Source organism: Barbus barbus, assembly GCF_936440315.1.
Source record: "Barbus barbus genome assembly, chromosome: 39".
NCBI classification, from domain to species: domain Eukaryota; kingdom Metazoa; phylum Chordata; class Actinopteri; order Cypriniformes; family Cyprinidae; genus Barbus; species Barbus barbus.
The window spans coordinates 26,540,030-26,565,385 of NC_136717.1; the positions used below are offsets into that span (position 1 = coordinate 26,540,030).

The following is a 25,356-nucleotide window of genomic DNA, read 5'->3' on the forward strand; positions in this document are numbered from 1 at the left end:
AATGAATGTCAAGACATGAAAATAAACAAACAAATAATTAAAACTGATATTAAAACAAACAAAAATGATAAGGCATTAAATAAATAAATTACACAATATGGAAATAAAAAAATAATTAAATGACAAGGCACGAAATAAATGAATGATTGTAATAAAATATAATCTTTTGATCTGAGTAGCTTTTGTTACCTGTTGGCAGAAGAAGAGGTGTTGATGGGGCCGATATGGCTCGGCCTGAAATGTTGTCCTCTACATAAAACTGTGCCGTTTGAAAGCACCTTCTGTAAGATACAGATGGAACATGAAAATTAAAAGCACATTAATGAGCTTTTTACATTATGAGAGCAAAAAATGAGAGAGAATTTAATCCAAATAAAGGGACCAACAAACAAAACAACTCACAAGTAAAATGCACACACACACACACAATACAGCAGTGAGAATTGTGAGGAATGTGCCTGATTGTCATAAAATGCTCCAAAACATTTCTTGATTTTTTTTTTTTCTTTTGATTTTGGGTTAAATGTGACCTGGACGTGTTCTCCTGAAAACTCGGGAAAGCATGGCCATGCACATGTAATCTGAAAGCAAACACTAACATACTGGCGTGTGTGTGAAGATCTTATACCTCCAGTAGATGAGAATCCCCACCAGCACCAGCAGACACAGGACAGTGAGAGTGGAAACCACAGCCAGAGGAACAACCGTCCTCTTCTCCTTCTCTGTGCCTCCCACCATCCCGACACGAGACTCCGGACTGCTGTTACTCGCCTCTGATCAGGGAAACAGGAGCAAAACTGTCCTTGACCCATCCATTAATCAATGATCTCATTGATAAACACATTATTCGTTACATTACACAGAATTGGGCACATTCAAGGAGCTACAAAAACACAACCAAATAATCCAACTGCTAGCTTCTCAAGAGTTGTAAAAGCATTTAATGTGCTTCGCCTCAATAAAAACCACACTGCAATATTTTCTAATCTTAAATCACTTTGCTAATCTGTGCACTCCAAAAACTATTTTCAAAAAGTATTTTTGTCTTGTTTTTCAGTGAAATATCTAAACATTCTTAAATCAAGATACATTTACTTGAGAAGCAAAATTACAGAATTAAAGATTAGAATTATAAATTAAAATTTGAATTAAAAATCTAAATTAAGTGACTTTATAATAAAAACAACATAACAAATCAATGAAGAATATCTGCCAGTGTGCACAAAGAAAAATAAAAATTGTTTTCCTATAAATTAAGTTAGAATATGTTACCCCATTTTCCCATTATTATATATTATTATATATGTATTCTTGTTTTAAGTATAAACCAATTTTAATAGTTTAAATTCAGTTTTTATTTTTTATTTTCCATTTTAAATTTAATTTTAAGTATTATTCATTTTTATGTATTTTTGTCATTTTTATTAGTTGTTTTAAAATATGCCTATTTATTTATTTTTATTTTTAATTTAATTTATTTATTGTTGTTATTTTAGTACATCAAGTTAAACTAAGTAAAAATGAGAAATATTGTCTCGCTAAAACTAGCTGAAATAAATTAAGTTAATGTTTATTTAAGTTATTTAGGTTTAAGTTTTATTTTTATTTAGTTTTGGTTTCAATTCATTTTTATTTAAGAGGTCATAATTACTATGAAAATAATTTTTTTGCAGTGTCATTGCCATTTTTGTGAATAAAACCCCACTGAAATGATCGAGAATTACACAAGAAGTCATGTTTTTCACTCTCCAAATGCTCCAAATTTTGACATCACGTGCGAGTTTTACCTGCGCTCTGGTCTTCCTCTGACTCTCGGAGAGTGCGTTGAGGAATTACGAGCTGTATGGGAATATCATCGCTCTGAGAGCTCACTGACCCTCCTTGACCAGAGCCAGAGTCAGACTCAGCTGACCAGGTCACCCATGAGAGAAACGCCTGGTTCTCTGGCTCTCCGGTGGTGGCCACCTCTCGTTCGCTCTCAAAGTAGAAAGTAGAGGACAATCCCTCTCGGTTTTCATCTTCAGATCTACCGCTGAAGCTCAGACGGGAGTCTCTGAGAGCCGACCGGGTTTGGTCGAGCGCCCATTCCCGGTCGAGCTCCTCCAGGAAGATCGCGGACCCCGATCCGCTGAACTCTCCTGAAGAAGGAAGCTGAGCAGAGCCCTCCTCCAGAAGAGTAGTTGAGGATTCATAGAGATTTGAGGCTTCGTGAACCATTGATACCCTTTGATTATTGAACGATGTGGCTGTAACAAACACGTCTAGAGAGTTAAGACTTCAAATCTGTGCTAAAGAGCCATTTATGGTGGAGGGAAGAAGCGATTGGAAGTACCAAAACCAGCCAAATTAATCTACATTTATCTTGCAATACCATCACCATGCGCAAAATAAAGAAGCACAGGAGCAAGAGAAGAACCACCACCACACCGCGTTCGACATCTGAAGAGTGAGCAAACCAGCAGAGAAGAGAGAGTCCAGCAGGTGCATTAAAATCTTGAGGATTTGTGGCACAAGACGGCAATTAGGTTTTTATTCAATATATATGGTAATAATTGCACAACCATCACCTTGAGTGTTTCTGAGTTTAAAAGGATAGTTCATGCATGACCTGTATAACTTATGTGAGTTTCTTTCTTATGCCAAACACAAAAGAAGATATTTTCAAGAATGTCGGTAGCCATAGTATCGCGTAGCCAGACCTTCAGACTGACGGCTGAAGGTCTGGAATAGATGTCTGCTTTCACTGGACAAGGCCCAACCATGAGTCCGTTTGACCGACACGTCAAACAACCAATCATAGTTCGTTTCGTTTAGCGTCACGTTTCGGGAGCGTGGAAATGTCGCCACAATATCAAACCGGTGTGTGAAACTCGGATGTATTTTAAAGATTCTATGCCGCGAATTTTCACATATATTGAATATTTCACATACTTTTGAAAATCCAGCGTTTAGTTGACCCTGATAAGTGTTCGTCATCACAGTTGTAAACATGACGGCTTTCTTCTTTCTTAGGGGGGGTTTGGTGCCACGGCATCTTTGTTTCCCGGCATGCCGAAAATAAACGCGACACTTGTGTCTCCCGGAAATCCGGTTTAATTCAACCAGTCAGATGACGACTTCGACATTCCTGAAGTGTTTCCAGAAAAGTGTGCCATATGCATCAGACGTTTAGCCAATGTTCCGTGGCGGTGACGTCTGAGGCTGAGACTACGGTAGCCATTGACTTCCATAGTATTTTTCTCCATACTATGGAAGTCAATGGCTACCGTCAACTGTTTGGTTGCCAACATTCTTCAAATGATCTTGTGTGTTCAGCAAAAGAAAGAAACTCATACAAGTTTGGATCAACTTGAGGGTGAGTAAATGATGACAGAAGTTTGTTTTTGGGTGAACTGTCCCTTTAAAACAGTGATTCCCATCCAGTTGCAGATTCGGAAAGACAGTTTAACTGTACTTTTTTGTTACCTATATGAGATTGCATTTGCTTGCAGGTGATAATTCTACATACATACTTGTTGAGCTTCTTTAATAGTTAAATTCCACCCTAACAAAAAGTGACTTTACATTTGCCAAATGTCTCATTTGTGTTTCATCTTGAAATAAATTCACCATTAGAGAGAGTTTAGAACTCTAGAACTGTCAAAACTTATGAAAACAAGAAGATTTAATGAGATTAAGAGAATTTTCCTACCCTAAGCATGAGTGGTTTGTAGCTTAAACATGAATTATTGTAATACTGTTAATGTTAAATAATATCAAAATTAATGCGTTTCTGGTTTTCGCTTTGTGAAAATAAGTGCACTTAATTGAATCTGTTGTAGTGTACTTCAAATATTTTAACAAGCTTGTACTTGCGCATTATATAATATTAATTAAATAAAAGGCTATTTAAGCGCATTTAAATTAAGTACACTTTCATGACTGTTACTTAACACACTTAAGTACACTTTTAAAAAGTTTTACTTTTAAGTATATTTTAAATCATTATATTTTGATCATTTTTTGTCATGCTTTAAAGTAGTAGGCTACACTTATTTTGATGCATTAACTAACATACTAAAGCACATGTAAAGTATTTGATTATAATTTGAACTGTAGTGTGCTATTTAGTATTGTTGAATATTTTCAATGTACTAAATTGCAATTTCGTCATTACAAAATATATTTTAATAAAAGACATGCATATTTAATTAGACATTAAACATTTTAAAAACATGTTTAACATAAATGCTTGTCATTATATTCGACAGAAAATTTATTTAAGATGTATTTGAGTCCTACTTAAACGTGTCAAAAAGGCACTCTAGCTATAATAGCATTTGAATTAAAATGCTTAGTTAACTGCAATTAACATGCAATACATTCAGTTGACACTTACATACAGCTTATTTCGGTAATAAGCACTCAAACACTTCAGTATTCTAAAGTGTACTTCTTTTTCACAAGGGTGATGTTAATGAAGCAGCTCTTCAGATGAATAAAGTTGGGAAACACTGTAATCACTAAACTACCCAAGTACTACTGCTAGTCATTTCCAGTGTGTCCATCATTTCGCTCCAAGCAAGTAAGCATTTAGTGAAGTTTTGATTGAGCAAACACCCAAAAAAGCCAGTCTTACCATTAAACAGGGGCTGAGTGGTCTGAGAAGTGATCTTCATAGACGCTGATATGGCCGATCCAGTGCTGGCAGTGCTAGCATTAGCTGCTGCGGTTGCATCTAATACAGGTTTAGTGGTGGTGCTTGACGTTTGGGCCATCGTGGTTGAGGTTTCTTGGTCCTGATCTTGAGCTGGTGTGGTTTTTGTGGTGCTGTCCTCATAGTAGACGTCTGTGACCAGCATGTTGCTGTGAGGAAGCAGGCCGCTGTCCTCTGGAAGGAGTCTGTTCAGTGGCCGTCTGGTCTCATTTCTGCTCTTGTTTTGGTCAGGTGACCATGATAGTGAGGACTCCTCTGTCATTTTCCGGCGGACTGTAATGGGGGTCGTTCTGAACACGGGGAACAGCAAGCCTGGTTGGTCCGTTGCCGTGGTGATGGAGATGGAACTTCCGGAATCACGGATGAGGTTTCGGCCAGGCAGAGATTTGGAAGCAGGTGGAGCTGTTTCCTGAAAACAAAACATGTCATGATGCTCATGATTCAGTAATTTATGATTTTGTTTCTGAATATAGATGATAAATTCTCACCTCATTATATTCCTCTGATTCTGTTAACTCGCCAAAGGGATCGGGCTCATTTACTTCAGGATCAAAAAAATATTGATAAATTACTTCAAAGAAATTAGTATTCATGCTATATAAAAGGGTGAAAAACACACAAAAAAAAAAAATCAGTGTCATATTTTACCCCAAAACCAGAAATTTTGATATTTGAGATATTTTTACAAAAATTAATAACATTTTCATAAAAATTAAGCACCCCCCCCCCCCCCCGCTCAAAAAAATAAAAAATAAATAAATAAATCACCGGATGCAATAATAATAATAATAATAATAATACAATCGTCGCCATTATTATTAGTATATTTATTGTAACCAGACCTTTTTTTTAAATAATTCATAAATTCTGTAAACAAATACTACCATGATGAATACTCATATAATAATAATTATTATTTATTATTATTATTATTTTTTTTATTGAATGCTTATTTAAGGCACATTTGTAAAGTACAATTCTAACATAAAATGTAAAAAAATCTATTATTTTTCATTATGGAAATAATACAAGATTTTTCATATAGAAAGATTTTTTCGTTATTGTACATGCACCTAACGGAAAATAATTGTCGAAATCCTTCCTTAAACATTCTTAATTGTCCTAAAATATGTTTTGATTTTGGTGTAAAATATGACCCAGGTATTTATGATACCAGAGATTACCAGGGTCTTCGAGAGGCATGTCCACAATAACCTGGTCACTCATTTTTCCCGTCAAGCCATTGGTGCAGAGCGCCACCACCTGGACAACATAGCTACTGTTCGCCAGCAGATGATGGATAATGGCCCCCTGGAAAAACAAGAAAATATTATACCATAACACCTGTTTCTAACCATCAGGACCAGTGTAACCTTGAACTATCAGCGATGGTTTTACAGCACTGAGTGAAATGTCCCTACTGTACTTCACTCATCACAGTTATATTAATCATGGCCGACGTCTGAAAGCACTCACCACATCCTGGTCTCCGTCTGTGAGATACTGCTGTTTTGGCGGGTCTCTGCCCTGCAGTCTCTGGTAGGTGACGGAGTAGCGCTCAATGGTGGTGTCATAGACAGCCCGCGGCCTTTCCCACGTCACCACCATACCGGTGTAGTTCTGAGAGTCGGCCTGCACGTTCTGCGGTTCAGAGCTGCACGCTGAACACAGCAAGAGATACAAATTACTGGTAAAACGGAGTTGTGTGCACAGTTTCATTACAATAATTGAATCTGAAATTAATCATATAAAAAAATATGTATTAATAATAATAATTAAAAAAATATATATTCATAAACCGTATAGTTGCATTTTGTAAAATATAATATTATTAAATGATATTAAATTAAAATATTTTTTCATACAATATAAGATCATTAAAATATTTTTAATATGAATATAAAATATATACAAAGAATACATAGTTTAGTAACATTCATTAAAAAGTATTGCTACATTTTATAAAATATTTTTAAAATAATATCAAATAAAAATATTCTTTATATTTTCCCCCGGTTTCACAAACAAGGCTTAAGCCTAATCTCAGACTAAAATGTAAATAAAGTAAACCAGTAATGTTTTGTCTGAGGCACGTTTATAAAAATGACTAATTGAACAATGGCCTAATCCTGGTTTAGGCTAAACCCTGTCTGTGAAACCGGGCCTTTATTTTTGTAATAAAATAAAAATATAAATAATGTAAATATAGTAAAAACTGATTAAAGATTATAGTAAAATTGACAAATTATTTTCATAATATTTATAAACATATTTTTTTTAATAAAATAAAAATATATACGTTTTTTTTCATAAAACATAAATAGGATCACTGAAAATATAATCAATAAACAAAATATATAACGAAGATTTTAAAAAGTATAGCTAGCTACATATTCAAATATTTTTTTTAATAAAATTTTATTTAACAAATTGAGCGATTTTAAGTAAGTAAAAGTAAACTACTAAATAAAAGTAATTTTTAGCCTAATTTTTTGGGAAGGAAAGCAAGATTAAGCAATAAGACACTAGACAGTATGTTATATTGTGAATATTCAGAGGGAGAGCCTGAGAGAGCATCATGTTATTGCAGAACAGTTTGTTCTAATAAGGAGCCGTAACTTAGTAGAATAGTAATAACTTACAAAACTGCTTCTCAGTCAGCTCTGTTTGAAACAGAATTGGTGCATTTGTTTTCTTGGAAAAGCGACTAAGTAGGGTTACCTAGCAACACTCGCTACAGGGTTTTAAAAAGTGCAACGTATGCGTGTCCACGGTCAAAGGAGGAGGTTTGACCTCTTGCTCCTCTCTGATCATTATTTTGTACAGTGTGTGTGTGTGTGTGTGTGTGTGTGTGTGTGGTATGCATACTGGGTGCAGGAACTTCCTCTGTGCCGGTGTAGGACGAGAACACTTGTCCCATGAACTGCTGCTGTTGATCTCTGTAGTTGTTCTGCAGGTAGTCGGTCAGCATGACGTATCCTGCCTGCTGTATGGTCATCACCTCACAGAACACCTCCAGCTACAAACACACAACAAAACACGGGAATCAGGAGATGACCATGAGACGATCCAGATCAGACCTGGCTTTCAGTTTCATTACAATAATAGAAACTTAAATAAATAAGAATATAGAAAATAATAATAATAATAGTTATTATTATAGTATAGTTACATTTCATAAAATATTTTAATCATAAATAAAAAAATGCATAAACTTTTATTTTTTCATACAACAATAGGATCATTGTAAATTTTAAAAACACTCAGTATATACATAAAATCCATTAAAAAATATGCATAATATAGTCAAATGTGTTAAAAGTATAAAATATTTTAAAATAATATTAAATATGAATAAAAACCTAAATATATAAAGGAGACAAAAATGGTTAAATTCATTAAATAGTTACATTTTGTAAAATAGTTTTAGTAATATATATTAAACAAAAAAATATATATTACTTTTTATTTTCATAAAATATAAGATCATTGAAAATATAATCAATAAACCAGATATATAAAGAAAAGTTTAAAAATTAATTAAAAAGTATAATTATATATTTTTAAAAAATATTTTTACAAATAAAACTAAATAAAAAAACATTTTGCATAATACATAGATAAGATACTGTAAAATAAATAAATAAATAAAAGAAAAGAAAATAATCAAATACATAAGAAACAAGTTAAACTTATTTTTGGATGATGACTGGCTGACTGAACATAATCTCATTAGTTAGTTTAGTTTGGCTATAGTAACTAGTGAGTTAGTATAGCCAATCAATCAATAAATATTGATTTTCTTGTACAATAAGACATTATACATTATGCAAGAAGAGTATTATACAACAAATATCATTACACAAAAAATAAAACACCAAGTATGAGAATTTGCTTGCACAACCAAGCATTACTAACAAGTTAATTTATATTTTGTTTATACTGATTGCATTTCAATTGAAATCAAGATAAATGAGTGTGAACAGCTTGCGGGTCAGTAATGAGATCAGACAACACAACGAACCGGCGCTGAAGATTCATCAGCTTTACTTCAGCATGCCTGTACTTCGCACACATCAAAATTTCATGCTCAAGAAACAGTCTGTGCTTAAAGTGGATCAGGCACAGGGGCAAAGAAAAAATAGCAACACACCCCCATGACAAAAAACCTCCTCGCATCTGAAAACTGAGCTTTAAAGTGCAGCTGGATGAGAGAGGCAAAGTTGTGTCGCTGACATCCAGGGCTTATCTCTGATCTACACGTCAGGCTGTGACCAGCTGAAATATTAATGCACGCCTCCGTTTGCTTGAGAATAGCTTAAAGGGGCTGTCAGGGATGAACTCACCATGCTACATTTTTAAGAGAGGGGTTTCTCTCACACACACACACACACACAAACACACAATAATGCCAGTGGCTGCCTTTAATTTACTTTATTTTGACTTATTTTGAATTGCTGACTTTATTTTAAGCAAAATGGTTGAAAACCCATAAATAAATATTTGGTCGTAATTGCTTATCAGTCTTGACCTAGTGGGTTAGTGTTAGGTGACAATGACACTCACAAGGTTTGGTGTCAATGTGCCAAAGCTTTGCAAAACTACAGCCTCAGATCCATTTTGGCATCATGCCATCAAATTTGGCCAAATTTTGAATTATACAAGACTGGTTTGATCTATCAAAATGCTTTTAATAACTTTTTGTCAGCACGGTCTGAAGATAATCCAAGCCAATTTTAGTGAAAATTTGACAAACCGTCTAGTACGAAATTTGAAAATGTAGGTTTGTCAGAAAAAAGAATCATGCTTTTAGCCCTTATGGTTTAAAAGTTATTATTAGCATAAAGTGAGTGCAAATTTGAGCTGTTGGTGGCGCTACAGAGTTTGAGTTAGAGACTCCAAATTTGCTGTGGTTAATGTTCATACTATCCTTTATCCGTGTGCCAAATTTCACAACTTCCCGCAAGCAGTTCTATGGCTTGTCATAGACTCAAATGTTGAAGCTGAAGAGAAGCAAGGAGAAAAACGATTGCATCTATCCAAAAGATTTTAATACCCTTTTCCCAGCATGGTCTGAAGAAGATTTGTGACCATTTTTGGGAAAATTGGACAAACCATCTAGTTTGAAAAAAGTAGGATTTTCGAAAAATTCTAAATTTTAATGATGGAAAATGAAGTCATAGAATGCAATCGATTCATATTGACAAAAGGAATCTGAATCACACATTTTTGTTTCTAGCTCTTATGGTTCAAGTGTTATTAGCATAAACATGAGTGCAAATTTGAGCTGTTGGTGGCGCTACAGGGTTTTAGTTAAAGACTAAATTTGGTGTGATCAATATCCAGGCTGTTAACTATTTGTGTGCCAAATTTCATAACTTTCTCACAAGCTGTTCTGTGGGTTTCCATAGACTCAATAGCAGAAGAGGGAGAAGAAGCGGAAGCTGAAGAAGAAGAAAATACAGCCTCAGACCCAGTTTGGTTTGATCTATTAAAAAGCTTTTAATAACTCTTTGCCAGCACAGTCTGAATTTTGGTGAAAATCTGACAAGCTAATTTTGGAGAAAACTGCATTTTGTTTCCGTGTTTGAGAATTTTGTTTCCAGCCATTATGGTTCAAAAGCATGAGTTCAAATTTGAGCTGATGGTGGCGCTAGGGAGTTTGAGTTAGAGACTCCAAATTTGTTGTGGTTAATGTTCGGACTGTTCTTTATCTATGTGCCAAATTTCATAACTTTCCCGCAAGCGGTTCTATGGGATGCCACAGACTCAACAGTTGAAGCAGAAGTGGAAGAAGAACAGATGTCCTGACCTGTGTTTCTGATATAGCCACTGTGTTTTTAAACACGATCCACTCCACGTTCTCGGAGCAGGGCGGCGCGGTGAGCGAGCCGTTGTACATGAAGTATTTTTCAGTGGACTGTGGAAGCAGAGCCAGCAGAGAAAACGCTTCCAGAGGGCTGCTTTTACCTTCAATACAAGCATGTTTGTGTTTTTGTTATTGCAATTTGAAATAATGAAAAGCTTTGTGGATGTAATCTTAAAAAAAAGGATTTACCAAATCTGCTCACGCTGTTTACCCCTTCAATGATGGCTGCATAGTCCTGGTTGTCTTCAATGCTGGCCTAAGAAACAGACCAAACTTAGGTCATTATGATAAAAGGGCTGCAGATATGAGTTAATATACAGTTGTGTTTGTGTGTGTTTGATGAAAATGTCACCTCGAAAAGGACAGCGACAGCAGTAACCTTTCCTCCGCTACTTATCGCCTTGTCTATGGATTCAAACTCCTCGTCATCAAAACAATAAATCTGCATCTGTGTGAGAGAGACAACTTAAATCTATTTCATTTTTAGCATGAATTTGGCTTAAAGTCAACATAAAATCATAAAATCACATTTGACCTAATTTACCCTTTTATTTATTTTTTGCTGGAAATTCAATGAATGGAAGGTATTTAATATCTGTTTCATATATTTATAATTATATATCCCAGTAATGAGACATATTAAATAATTGGAAAGGAATGTTTTTTATTTATTAATTATTATTATTTATTTTTTGGATTGGAAGGTATTGATATTGATATATTGGAATGAATGGAAGGTATTGATATGTTTAATTATATATCCCAGTAATGATAAAATAATAAAATAAAATGAAAAATATTTACACTGAAAATTCAATTTATAATTGTTTTTTTTAATTAGTCTATCCATATTAAATACTTGGAATGGAAGGTATTTAATTTATTTTGATAATCTTTTGCTTTTTTTTTATTTACTCATTAATTAATTTATTTATTAGTTATATATTTATTTGTCATTTTTATGGATACAGTGTCACAGAGGTAAATAATAATAATAATTCCACAATTCAAACATTAAATTCTATTAACTTTCTATTAAATTCCTCCCAGAATATTTTCTACTGAATACTGTTACACTTATGATTATGTCACATTATTATGGATGTTAAATACATTGTTGAATGCATTGCCATCATTATCTTCAATATTACAGAGAGTGATTTATGGCGATTTAGACGTGTGGTGAACTTTACCTCCAGGGGGAAACTGTTTCCGTCGAAACTGTGTTCAGATCCGTCTGAAGTGGCGTTACATCGGCCCCAATGGAACGTGATCCTGCCCACTTTAAACCTGGATCTGAGCCCACCTCCGCTTATGAAGTACTGACCGTTCAGGCTGATTACCACTGAGAAACACGATACACACACACACACAAACTCAAGGACTGCTTGACGTGTAATTGTGTTCTTCATTCAGGACGCCTAATTGCTCATATTTCAGCTTTCACCTCTGATCAAAGATTCATTTTAAGATTTGCCTTTTGTGCTGGAATAATCTGTCACCCTCACAGTGTCAAATAAGAACAAAAGATTCAGCGCCAGCTTTTCTCCTGCGCTCCTGTAAAAGCACAGACCCTCTAAAAGACGACCAGCTGCCATTCACAGGTATGAGAAAGAAACACAAGTAGATTTGATTCTACAGCAGCTCCATTAGTCTGCCAGTGAGTCTGCAAGTCTCAGGTTGTAATTGCATTCATCGCAGGCCATCGTTCTGGAGAGTTAATATGTCAGTGTAATTTCACTGAGTGCTGGTTAAAAGAGGGAATTCAAATGACAGACAGGTTTTATCTGCACTTCATCACATATGGAAACAGCACAGACCTGTTTTGCCGTCGTTGGTGATAGTGGTGGATTCGGTGGTCTGTTGGTCCCAGTTCTCCAGCTGCAGGTTCTGGTACTGAACCCTGACCTGCGTGAACTCCTCGCTGATGTCAATGGGAGACTGTCTGGCATTGCCACACACCGGATATTTCGTTGCCCAGTGCTTCTGGTTCAGGGCGCCTGTGAAGAATAAGGGTGAATAATCGAATCTTAATAATAGCAGACCCTTTTATCCAAAGCAACTTACAAGAGCAATTTGTCAGACATCAATCTTGCAGCAAATCAGGTAAAGATATGCTGTGTTAATTATTGCACCAAATATTGACCTGAATTTATTTTGATTTTTAGGTCAATTTATGTAAACATATAAGGCGAAAGTTTTATAACTGGTATATATTTCTGCCTTGGAACCTTTTAAATTGCTTTTTTTGTTTATTTATTCATTTAAATAGTCCTGCAGTGTGACTATATTAATATATTTTAATAATTAAAAAATAATTAAAAACATAAATATTAAATATTTATGAAAGCAGAAATATTGCATATAGTCTCTCAGCATGTAGAATAATTATACAAGAACTATAAAAATGTTATAAAAAGTAGTTTTACGAAATACAAAAAGAAGCAGCTATCCACAAAAACAACATTTTTTTTATATTATTAAATAGTAATAATAATATTATTATATTAATATTAAAAAAATTTAATATTTGTTTTAAATGTTTATATTATTTTAAACATTTATTACACATTTGTAAATAATATAATATAATATAGTGTAATATTATATTATATTATATTATATTATAATAGAGCAGCTGTCCACAAAAAAAACACTTATCTGAGGGTGAACACTAATACAAAATAACGAAAAATAAATAAAAATAAAAACAATTTGTAATATATATATTTAAATAAAACATTAACATATAAATATGTTATATAATATCAATATTATATTTTTTATATAATTTATGTAAAATAATACTAAGATATATTTAAATATTAAACAAACACACACACACACACACACACATAAATTCATATATATATATATATATATATATACACACACACACACACACACACTCTTGTATTTAAATATCTGTTTTAATTTTTCACATTTAAAAAAAAAAAAAGTATCTCCATGTAGCTTTTCAGTTAATATGAGATCATAACTGCAATGATGATAATTATACAAGAACAAAAATGTTGGCTGACGTAGTTTTAGATAAAATATATCATATCACAATGCTGGACGTTGCATGTCAACTACCCTTTTATTCAAATTTTAAGCTCAAAAATGCAGATAGAAGGCTTTTCTGCATTATATTTCTTATAAAGAGACAAAAAGCTATAGTTAATATCTTAACTATTAATATCTTAATATTTATTTTATGTATTTTATTAAAACATAGCCTATGTCTTGGATTCAGTGCTTTTTCTAAAACGTTGAGGTTCAAATTTGTGTTTCGACATTTTCCTGATTTCTACCTAAAATTTCCTGATATCTCTATTGTACACTACTAATAAAAAGGCCAAAAATTTAAACCAAAGGCATATGGCAGCAAACTGAAGTACATGGTATGGCATATGAAGAGTCAGTGCTGATCAGAATAGAATAATGCCACTTGCAGTGGTGTTGAACACATAAACCGAGCGCTATGATATATCACACTGACTTCAGCAGATGATAAACTCACAGAGCAGATGGCAACGGACATTACTGAACAAACACACACACACACACACACACACATAAACATAAACACAGCTGATTAAAAGTGTCCCCGAGGACGTGTCTTTAAGACGCTATAGATCTGAATTATCAGCTCTAATGTTCCTTAGCAGGACGATTAGCGTGTATATTTTCACAGTGATTTCACTTTCAGCTCCTGGGTGGCAATTCTTCACCCTCTTAAGCTACAACATAATTGAAACATCCCTAACAGGCTATACAGGATCACGTCCACCATGTGAGGACAGCAGAACCACATCCACGAGCTACTTAATATTGACAATCGTTGCCTGATTGATGGCTCCACATTCAACAGGAAAACAGTGTTTTGAGCTATGAGTCTGTCAGGATGCAGCGGTGCGCATCTGGATCCAGCAGACACACGATATGGCAAGCTGTTTTAACATTTAATCCTTAAAATGTACTAACATCTCTTTTCACACTACTAGTACTTATTTATTAACGACTAGTGTGTTTGCCATTAAGGACTAATGCTTATTTTTAGCTACTGGTGCTTTTTCTTTAGCTCCTAGCATTTATCCATTAGCTACTAGCACTTATAGCTACTGATGCTTATTTAGCTACTGGCGCTTATTCATTAATTACTAGCGCTTATTTAGTTAGTGACGGTGATTCATTAACTACTGACGCTTATTCATTAGCTACTAGTGCTTTAGCTACTGATGCTTATTTTTTAGCTATTAGTGGTTATTCATTAGCTACTAGCACATATTCTTTGGCTTCTACCTTTTTTATTTTTTAGCTACCCCTGCTAATTATTAACAGCTACTAAGTGATTAGTGATTAGTGCTAAGCTACTAGTGCATATTCTTTAGCTACTAATGTTTATTTATCCCTTATGAAAATGAATCATGGTTTTATTATAGTAAAAGTGTAGTAACCATTTTTATTTTTTGGCGGATTGATTACCACTTGTATAGCCAGAGTTTTACTACAAATACCATGGTTAAACTCTATGGTTAATGTAGCAAAACCTTGGTTAATTTGTGGTTACCATGGTTTAACTACAATAACCATGTTTTATTATTATTTTTTTATTTGTAGTAAAACCGTGGTTACTTTTCTTACGGGATTAGCTACTAGTGTTCATTCTTTAGACACTAGCGCTTTCCTATTCCTTATTCTTTAGCTATTAGCACTTATTCATTAGCTACGAATGCTTTGGTACCAGTTGTCACGGTGCACACACGAGGGAGGAACAAGGAACATGGAGACAAGGATGTAAACTCAAATATGTCTTTAATGAAGACATCAGGGCAGGACCGGGCAGGACAAGGTAAGGCAGACATCAAACACCGGGGAGTAACGAGTACCAGACAAAAACTGAACAGACAGGACTATAAATACACAGGTAAATCATAGATAATGAGACGAACACGGCTGGACAAGAATTAACTAATGATAACATTTAACAAGGACAGGAAACAAACCAAATATGGACACAAGAGGCAGGAACATATGACACACACGACAGAGGACTGACACCAGTAGCTTTCTACAAAATTTTAGACATTAGATACCAGTACCTATTAATTATGATACTACTTTTTATTAGACATTTATTAGCATGAAAAAACATACTTGAACTAGGAGAAGGATTAAAACGTCTTGCCACACACACATGCACACACACATGCATACACTGTAATCAAAGAGAAGCGCTGCTGCTATGGTAACCGCTAGTCTGCGGATGTGGCATAAACACAGAGCCTGAAGTAATTTCAAGGATTTTGAGACCTCTGGGCTGCTCTGACATTTTGAATATTTCTATTTTTCTAACAGCACGTAAGGTCTGATGGAAGGCTGCAATAACAGGTAGGATGCGTTTTGGCCTTTGAAGCGAGCCGCAGAATTATGGCGCATGGGAACAAACGTGAGAACAATCACAGATGGGAATGGTTATTGCGTATTCCTCCCCCTCCATAATGACACCCACACTGACATTCAGTCTGATTACACCAGCCAATTATCCACAACAGTTTCCACGAAAGAAATTCAGCAAAGGAGAAGTCAAATTAAATATTTTTATTTAAAATTTTGTTTTTTAATTATTTTGCAACATGCTATTTATGTTATGGTCTACATGGCGGGACTGGAGACTCGGGAGGCCATGGCGGAACTGGAGACTCGGGAGGCCATGGCGGGACTGGAGACTCGGGAGGCCATGGCGGGACTGGAAACTCGGGGAGCCATGGCGGATCAGGAGACACGGGAGGCCATGGCGGATCAGGAGACACGGGAGGCCATGTCGGAACTGGAAGCTCGGGACGCCATGGCGGGACTGGAGATTCGGGAGACCACGGCAGATCAGAGAGCTTGGATGGCCATGGCGGATCAGGAAGCTTGGATGCCCATGGCGGATCAGGGAGCTTGGATGGTCCTGGCGGATCAGAAAGCTCGGATGGCCCTGGCGGATCAGAAAGCTTGGATGGCCATGGCGGTGTTATTTTTTTTGGGAGCCCAAGGTGGATCACGGAGCTCTTGGGGGCGCTCTTGCAGCGCGGACATTTGAGGGCGCACGGGAGGCGCGGAGCTGGACAGAACCAGCGGAGACGAAGGAGAGCTGGACGGGACCAGCGGAGACGCAGGAGGGCGCTCTTGCAGCGCGGACATTTGAGGGTGCACGGGAGGCGCAGAGCTGGACAGAACCAGCGGAGACGAAGGAGAGCTGGACGGGACCAGCGGAGACGCAGGAGAGCTGGGCGGAACCAGCGGAGACGCAGGAGAGCTGGGCGGAACCAGCGGAGACGCAGGAGAGCTGGGCGGAACCAGCGGAGATACAGGAGAGTACTTGCGAGGAGCAGGCACTAGAGGGCACTTGCGAGGAGCAGGCACTAGAGGGCTCTGATGAGGAGTAGGCACTGGAGGGCACTGGCGAGGAGCAGGCACTGGAGTCCATGACATTCCCTCATACACAATTAGAATTCCCACCGGCACCTGAACTTCCTCCCTCGGTGGCTCGGGGTGAGCCGTAATAGGCGGCGGAACCATCTTCGCAACGGACAGCGTAACATTCCTCGCCGTGTATGGCAGTTTCCTCTTCGTCGCGGGCGGAACATTCAAATTCAACGCCTGACACGGCGATATCCTCTTCGCCGCGGGTGGAACGTTCATCGCCATGTTCGGCAGTATCCTCTTCGCCGCGGGCGGAAACCAATTCGTCGCGGGCGGAATCCACCAACTCGTGGCAGACTGGGGAAGCGAGCTGTGGATCTCCGGAGCTCCCTTCCGGGGAACCAAAACCAACCGCCTCCATCGCATGATGTTGTCTGTCATCAGGTCCGATCTTCTATTATGGTCGGGTGGTTGTAGTAAAGAAGGCGCTCGATGAAGGAATAAACAAAAAGGAGTAATCTTTATTTAAGGGCATCAACACACACTTGACATTTAGCTAACTTAAGATCGGACAAAGGACTGAGGGAAAACTCAGGACTTATAAAGGGATCGGGCAAACAAGGAAACAAGATAATTAATCTAACACAGGTGAAGACGATCATTGATTAACAAAACTAGGACAGGAACTAAAACAGGAAGAACCAAATATGAGCAAAACCAAACTGAACAGAAACAGACACGTAACAATTTAATTGTTGACCATCAGAGAAGGTGTGTGTTTTTGTGAATAGTTACTCCTTTGAGTCCACAGACATTCACACAAATATTTAAATAGTTTAACAATTAAAAGTCACTAATTATTTAAGTTTAAAATGTAATTAATTTATTTTTTATTTTTAAATAAAATATAAATATTATATAATTATATATAATATTATTTGTATTGTTATATTAAATATAATTGTAAACAAATATATGTAATATTAATATGATAAATGTTGGTAACTATTGTTAACTTATATTAAATTATATATATTTATACTTAATTTTATAAAAGTTAAAATTACAAAACATGTATTAATTATATAGACTTAATTAACGACATTTAATTAAAATATTTAAAATATTTTTTAATAACTATAAAACATTTTTATTTAAAGCTATATTTACTATAAAATATATGTGTGTGTGTGTATACTGTATATATATATATATATATATATATATATATATATATATATATATATATATATGCACACACACATATATATACATATATAAAGCTAAAATAAAAGATACTTTAAACTTAGTGACATTTATTTATCAAAATATTTAAATATTAAATATTTGTATTTAAAACTTTATTTAATATAAAACCAAAGCTTAAACAATAACAACAAGAGGACTGTTTAAACTTAAATAATTAGCTGCATTTATTTATTGAAATATTGAAATATTCATATTAAATAGGTTTGTTTAAAACTATATTTTAAATAATACAGATAATTTTTATAAGATATATTATATAAGATATATATTAAGCTACTATCGATACAGTTAAATATTATATATTTCAACAAATGAATGTTGCAAATTATTTAAGTTTAAACTGTCCTTTATTTCTTCATAATATATAATTATATTCCAAGTTTTTTCCTTTATATAAAACATTCATTATATCCTGTGAGGATGACCAGCCGCTATAGGATGTAGCTTGAATGTGAGTAAAGCCAAGTTCACACTACACGACTTTACACGTCGGCAGATCGCTGTGCTGTTCAGACTACATGACTTGATCGTCTGTCTTTTAGTCGTTGTGGTGTTCCGCGGTTGAAATTAAACACCTTCTGATGTTTATTCATGTTCATTTCGTGCATTAAGTAAATGATGATGAAAAGATGATCGGTTCACGTGTTTGAACTGAGGCAATACAGTGATCTGTCACGACACATTGAAGAGCCACAAAAAGGTATTTATTGATTGTATTTATTTAAAAATGACTCGATTTAAAAGCTGAGAGTCCTGAGACCTTGTTTCATATCAGCAGTAACCTGCTCTGTCTTCTCTGTCAGTGTGTGGTCAGTTTCCTCTCTGCTCTGCGATGTGTTTTTCACTGCGTGAGATTGAGTAGTGTGAGTGTTTGTCGGTCATGGCAACAGTAACTATTGGTGGCTAATAAAAAATATAGCAGCCAAAAGCCTGTGAAAGAAGCTTATGTGCAAAAATATAAGCATTTTCTTTCAGCAAAGTTGCTGCTGTTTTTCTTCCGGTGACCTCAACCCATGCCTTGCTCTTTCATTGGCTGTAGCTCGTCACCACACCTGACACTACGTGATGTCGAGTCGGCCGACCGGTCCAGATATTTGGCATGCTGGATATTTGTTTGGCGTCGGCGACGCGTCAGCGAGCGTCTTTGATGCATCGTTGTGTAGTTCACACATAAAGATCGCGGAGCGCCGATCACCTGCAGATTTTCCCCCGATTACAGTCCGACCAGTCAGCGAGCTCATTAACTTGCAAATCGGGCTTAAATCGGGCTTAAAATCCTGTAGTGTGAACTAGCCTTAACTTGTGGAGCCGTTTCCATGACAACTAAGCTTGTTTAAACACCATAGAGCAATGCGATCGATCAGTAATTTACACTTCAACACAACATTTACCCATTTGCTCTAGAGACACATGTATTTGTACATACATCACGTCTTCAGTGAGATCATGAGCAGTAACGCAGAGGTGCAGCTGAGGACGGAGGCCGCAGGTTATCAGAGCGTTCAGATGATTAGAGGAATGAGCGACGGCCCCCGCAGCAGATGGAGACGGGACCTGCGCCAGCGGCAGGAATCACACACCCCTGGGCTCTGGAAAACAGGCTCCACGGGGGACTGACATGCTACAGTAACCCATCATCATGTAAGAACTTTGTCCCGAAACCAAGTGAGCAGTCCAGCCATTTACTGCCTACATAAACAGCTGCATGCTGATTCAAACTGAGCCTCATAAATGACTGATTTGAAACGCTTTACATAAGCACACAATTATTAGATGAAATATTACACTTACAAATATCAGTGCATATTACATATGTTTTTCCCCGTCAACAAGGCATTCTGGGATTTGCTTGTCCCATGAAATGTAGAAACTTTAAAGGCTATACTGTAAAACAAAAAGTAAAGTAAATATAACAACAAATTATTGGAGTACGTTTTACACAAAAATACTATTACAGTCTTTATTTTAAAATTTCACATTTAATTCAAGCATTACCTGGCCATTCTTTGTGAATTTTACTAATTTTATTTCTTATTGAAATATTTAAAATACATATGTTCAAAATTATATAAAAAAAATATAATAATTTTATAAGCCATATAATACAATTTATGTTTATATTACATTTTCAATTTTTTTATTTACATATATATATATATATATATATATATATATATATATATATATATATATATATATATATAAAATATATATTCTAATATTATATTAGGATAATATTCATATATTTAAATATTTCAATAAATAAATTTACTAGCAATTTCTAAATGAAAAGTAGTGACATTTAAATATATTACTATTACATATATTTATTCAAAATTATATTTAAAATTAATTACATATATAAGTTTTATAAGATATATTATGTATGATATATATTATATAATATTCATATTTAAATATTTCAACAAATAAATTTGCTAGAAATTTCTTGAAAATTTGTGAGATTGATTTTTTCATTGAAATATTCAAATATATTAATAATATATTTATTTTAAATGTAATATATTCTATTTTTTTAGATATATAAAATGTATATTATATTAGGAAATATTCATATATTTAACATTTTAAACAAATACATTTACTAGCAATTTCTAAATGAAAATCTGCAACATTTAATTATTATTTATTTATCAATTTCTAATTGAACATTGTTTAAAAAAAAAATGTAGGTGTAATCAAAAAATATTTCTGTAATTTTCACTCTAAAAGCTATATGGACTGTTACATTTTCCTAAATGTTCCCACAGTAATGGATGCTAATACGGATTAGAAAATAAAGTTTGTCGGTGAGGATCTGGAGAGAAACAACATCCTGTGGAATAATTCATGGGATATTGCTCATTTAACCGGGTGACCAGACTGGAAGACCACAGTATATGTTGATTTTTTAATTCACAATTAGTGCATAATAAAAAGAGTAATAAAACAAACAAAAAACAGACATTTCCCACACATCAGGAGGGACTCTGAAGTGTTACAGAGTCACTGTGTGACTGTCAGCTGAAGAACCGAGAGTCTATGAACAAATTAGCATTCAAGCTTGACCACTTTTGTTTGTGGAGAGAGAGCTTTACTGAAACAATCAGATTTAAAACAGAGGAACGTGTTTCGTTCTCTTTCTCCACAGGTCTGTGCTGGGCTTCACAATCAAGACTCTTCTTTCACATGTTAATTCATTTAGTTTCGACTGACTGAACACACACACACACACACACACACACACACAGAGTCTGTATCCTACTCTACTTCACAGTAAGACAAACAAGATTTCACAAGACAGTAAGATTTGACTCGATGCAGACTCGCAGTAGTTTTAACGTGAAAGCAGTGATTATCTTACGGATGTCTTTAAGACACAAGGACATGATGTTGCCATGAAGCTGATTTGAAACATGGACTGCGTAAAGTGCTTTACAAATAAAAAGTGACTAAAAGGAATTTTAAAAAATAAATTACATAACCATTTTAAATATGATGATCTAAATCAAGCAGCTATGGAGTAACAATTTGATGAAATATTTAAATACATCTATTTTTATAAATGATTTTTTATTATTCATAAATTATTTTTAACTTCTGTCCATTATTATTATTATTATTATTATTATATTTAAATAGCTATCATTTTATATTTATTTATATTCATTACACGTTGTAATCAAATAAATAAATACCAACAAAAAAAACAATGTTTCCAGATTTCCTTGTAAAAAAAAAAATATATATATATTTTTTTTTACATTTTTATTATAAATTATAGGTTAATATTGAAATACACCTATAAAATTAATTTTAATTAAATATATTTGTTTAAATTTATATTTTAAATAATATATTTAAATTATATATTTAAATATATACAATTATATATATATATTTATATTACGTTTATTATACATATTGTAATCACATTGTAAACAAACAGGTCTCAGATTTCCTTGTCAAAAATATTGTTAAATTCTTTTTATTAAAATACACATCTAAAAAAAATTAATTTTATTTTATTTTAACCATTTTAAAAAAAATTACAAGGAAATTTGACACAAACCTGTTCTACATAATTATACTATTTTAAGGATTGTGTTGGATGATTCATCTCATCAGTCACTGGCACCATCTGGAAACGTAACATCACATTTGTTTTGATGGCTTTCCCGTCAATGAGTGACTCAATTTGGTCCCTTTTCCAGATAAGAGAATGATTGTACATTTTAAATATCCAGATTTTCTACTGAAAACTGAAACTTTTTTAAAAATTACATTAAAAATCTTGGTCTAATAGTCATGGACTAAAAGTCACAAAACTATTCAGTCCCGTTCTGTTTTTCGACCATTTTCTAAGCGTCCTCCGGCCTGATTTAAAAGCCACAAGTCAAAGCCCTCCAGCAATCCTTAATGTCACTTACTCTTTTGAAAGTCTTGAGTGTCTTTAAGTGTCTCAGACTTTCAGCTAATCTCCAGCACCGGCGGGTCAGCGGTCGACTCTAATGGAGAACGGACATTGATCCCTGAGCTAGCGTATCCCTGTCTCTCGCTCACAGGAGAAAGGCTTTCTAAGGCGTCTGGGTTGAAGCCAGAGCTGTGCCACACCGGAGTCTGCTGAGACGCACACAATGAGAGCGTTTGTTCGGCTCAACCCACCTGTGTAAGACCAGTCGACGTCCTCAGCGAGTCTGCGCTGACCTCTCAGGTACGACACGGCCAGATCTGGAGGAGAAAGATGAGGAGAGCTGGAGTCACAGAGCCAAACACACACCAGAGGCAGAAAGTTCAGAGAAACCATGAAATAAAACAACAGTCTTTAGTGTTTGAGTGAAATCATTACAATCATTGTGAGTTTTGCCCTTGAAAGAATTGCATTCATAAAGCTGAGGTGTTGCTATGTTGTTGCTAAGGTGTTCTAAGTGTTATTAGTGCATAGCTGTGTGGTTGCTAAGGTGTTCTAGGAGTAGTATAAACAGTGCATTGCTACTTGGTTGCTAGGGTGTTGCTATGTGGTTGGTTAGGTGTTCTAAATCATACATATCGTACATTGCTATGTGGTTATTAAGGTGTTTTAAGTGGTATATAGGGCATTGCTATGTGGTTGGTATGGTGTTCTAAATTATATATATAGTGCATTACTATGTAATTGCTAGGGCATTGCTACATGGTTGCTAAGGTGTTCTAAGTGGTATGTATATTACATGGCTAAATGGTTGATATGGTATTCTAACTTCTAAGTGTTATATACAGTGCATTACTATGTGGTCGCTAAGACATTGCTATGTGGTTGGTAAGGTGTTTTAAGTAGTATATATAGGGCATTTCCATGTGGTTGCTAGGGCATTGCTATGTGGTTGCTAATTTGTGGTATATATAGTGTTGTTATGTGGTTGGTTAGGTGTTCTAAATTATATATAGTGTGTTTCTATGTAGTTGTTAAGATAAGTGGCATATAGTGCATTGCTATGTGGTTGCTAGGGTGTTGCTATGTGGTTGCTAAGGTGTTCTAAGTGTTACGTATAGTGCATTGCTATGTGGTTTCTAGGGCATTGCTATGTGGTTGGTATGGTGTTCTAAATAGGATATGTAGTGGATTATTATGTGGTTGCTAAGGCATTGCTGTGGGATTGCTAAAGTGCTCTAAACGGAATTTACAATGCATAGTTATGTTGTTGTTAGGAGGCATTCCTATGTGGTTGGTCTTGTATTTTAAGTTGTATATACAATGCATTGTTATGCAGTTTCTAGGGCATTGCTATGTTGTTATTAGAGCATTGCTATGTACTGTAGTTGTTAGTGCATTGCTATGTGGTTGCTATGGTGTTATTATGTTGTTGCTAAGGTGTTCTAGGTGTTATTAGTGCATTGCTATGTGGTTGAAAGGAGGCATTCCTGTGTGGTTAATAGGGCGTTGCTATATGGTTGGAAGGTGTTTGAAAAGCAATATAGTGCATTATTATGTGGTTGCTAGGATGTTGCTATGTGTTTGGTAATGTGTTCTAAATGGTATACGTAGTGCATTGTTATCTGGTTGCTAAGGCGTTGCTATGGGGTTGTTAAAGTGCTTTAATTGGAATTTAAAAAAGTTTTAAATTTACAGTGCATTGTTATGTTGTTTCTGTTATATTTGATATACAACACATTGCTGTGCAGTTGCTAGGGTGTTACAGCAGCTTAGACTTTTAAACTGATGTCATCAGACTAAAGCGGTCTTTCCTATTTGACTCGACTGTGGTATAAATATCTGTAAATTAACGTGTGATGAGGGAAAGGTCATTATTATCTCCATACGACAGACTGAGCGGGCGTTTTCTAGCACATTACTGTCTGATGTGGGTGTGTATGCTTGTGTGTGTGTGTGTGTGAGGCTGTAAGGACACCTGCCAGACACATCAAAACACAAACGTGTCACTGCTGTAGAAGGGAAAGTTGAGATGACACATGAGCTCAAACACACACAGTTGTGTCCGGATTACAGCCATAACCTCTGAGAAACAACAACTTCAAATGTTTTGATGGGACTTAAAGGAATATTTTACCCAAAATTGGAAAAAAAAAAAAGTGGTAGGAAAACTCCTGAAACTGCATGTGCCAGACTGTAACCAACTAAACTAGACACATTAAAGAGCATTTTAGCATTTTAACAGTCTGACCCTCTGACCTGACAGCACTGACCCGTCCCGTGTGTAATACGGCCCGTCCTGTCCCTGCCTCTCAGAGCCCATTACTCAGTGAATGGTGACCGAGAGCCGCTGCCACAATAGAGCCTTTGAAGACTTTTGCCACAGAACAGCCATTATTGCAAAGAACAGTCAGACACAAGTTGTTCTGGAAGAGTTTTCAAAAACACAAGCACCTCTGAGGTCCATATGAGGTCAAATATTTTGTACAATATTATATTTTTTAATTGAAGACTTTATCATAAAAAATAAACAATATTTTTATCACATTAATTATAATGAATAATTAATTAAATAATTAAATAAATAAATAATATTATTATACTATTTTTAAATACATTTAAAAATACATTATTATATTAAATAATTTTAAAATATAAAAAACAAAATGAGTACAATATTTACTATAATCTTTAATA

The 25,356-nt window shown here is 35.0% G+C and overlaps 1 protein-coding gene across 1 annotated transcript in view; it reads right to left on the reverse strand.

The window, feature by feature from the left end:
• Positions 1–25,356, reverse strand: part of LOC306858302 (receptor-type tyrosine-protein phosphatase zeta-like) — a gene marked incomplete at its 5' end in the record, with an annotated part of 44,360 nt that overhangs the window by 9,026 nt on the left and 9,978 nt on the right. Inside the window, 14 exons of the mRNA XM_079398755.1 lie at positions 190–281; positions 629–773; positions 1,788–2,261; positions 4,619–5,105; positions 5,185–5,237; positions 5,881–6,007; positions 6,173–6,357; positions 7,565–7,715; positions 10,509–10,666; positions 10,755–10,821; positions 10,918–11,013; positions 11,759–11,910; positions 12,386–12,565; positions 22,914–22,979. Coding sequence (XP_079254881.1) covers positions 190–281; positions 629–773; positions 1,788–2,261; positions 4,619–5,105; positions 5,185–5,237; positions 5,881–6,007; positions 6,173–6,357; positions 7,565–7,715; positions 10,509–10,666; positions 10,755–10,821; positions 10,918–11,013; positions 11,759–11,910; positions 12,386–12,565; positions 22,914–22,979 — 2,433 coding nt within the window. The remainder of the gene's footprint in view (positions 1–189; positions 282–628; positions 774–1,787; positions 2,262–4,618; positions 5,106–5,184; positions 5,238–5,880; positions 6,008–6,172; positions 6,358–7,564; positions 7,716–10,508; positions 10,667–10,754; positions 10,822–10,917; positions 11,014–11,758; positions 11,911–12,385; positions 12,566–22,913; positions 22,980–25,356) is intronic.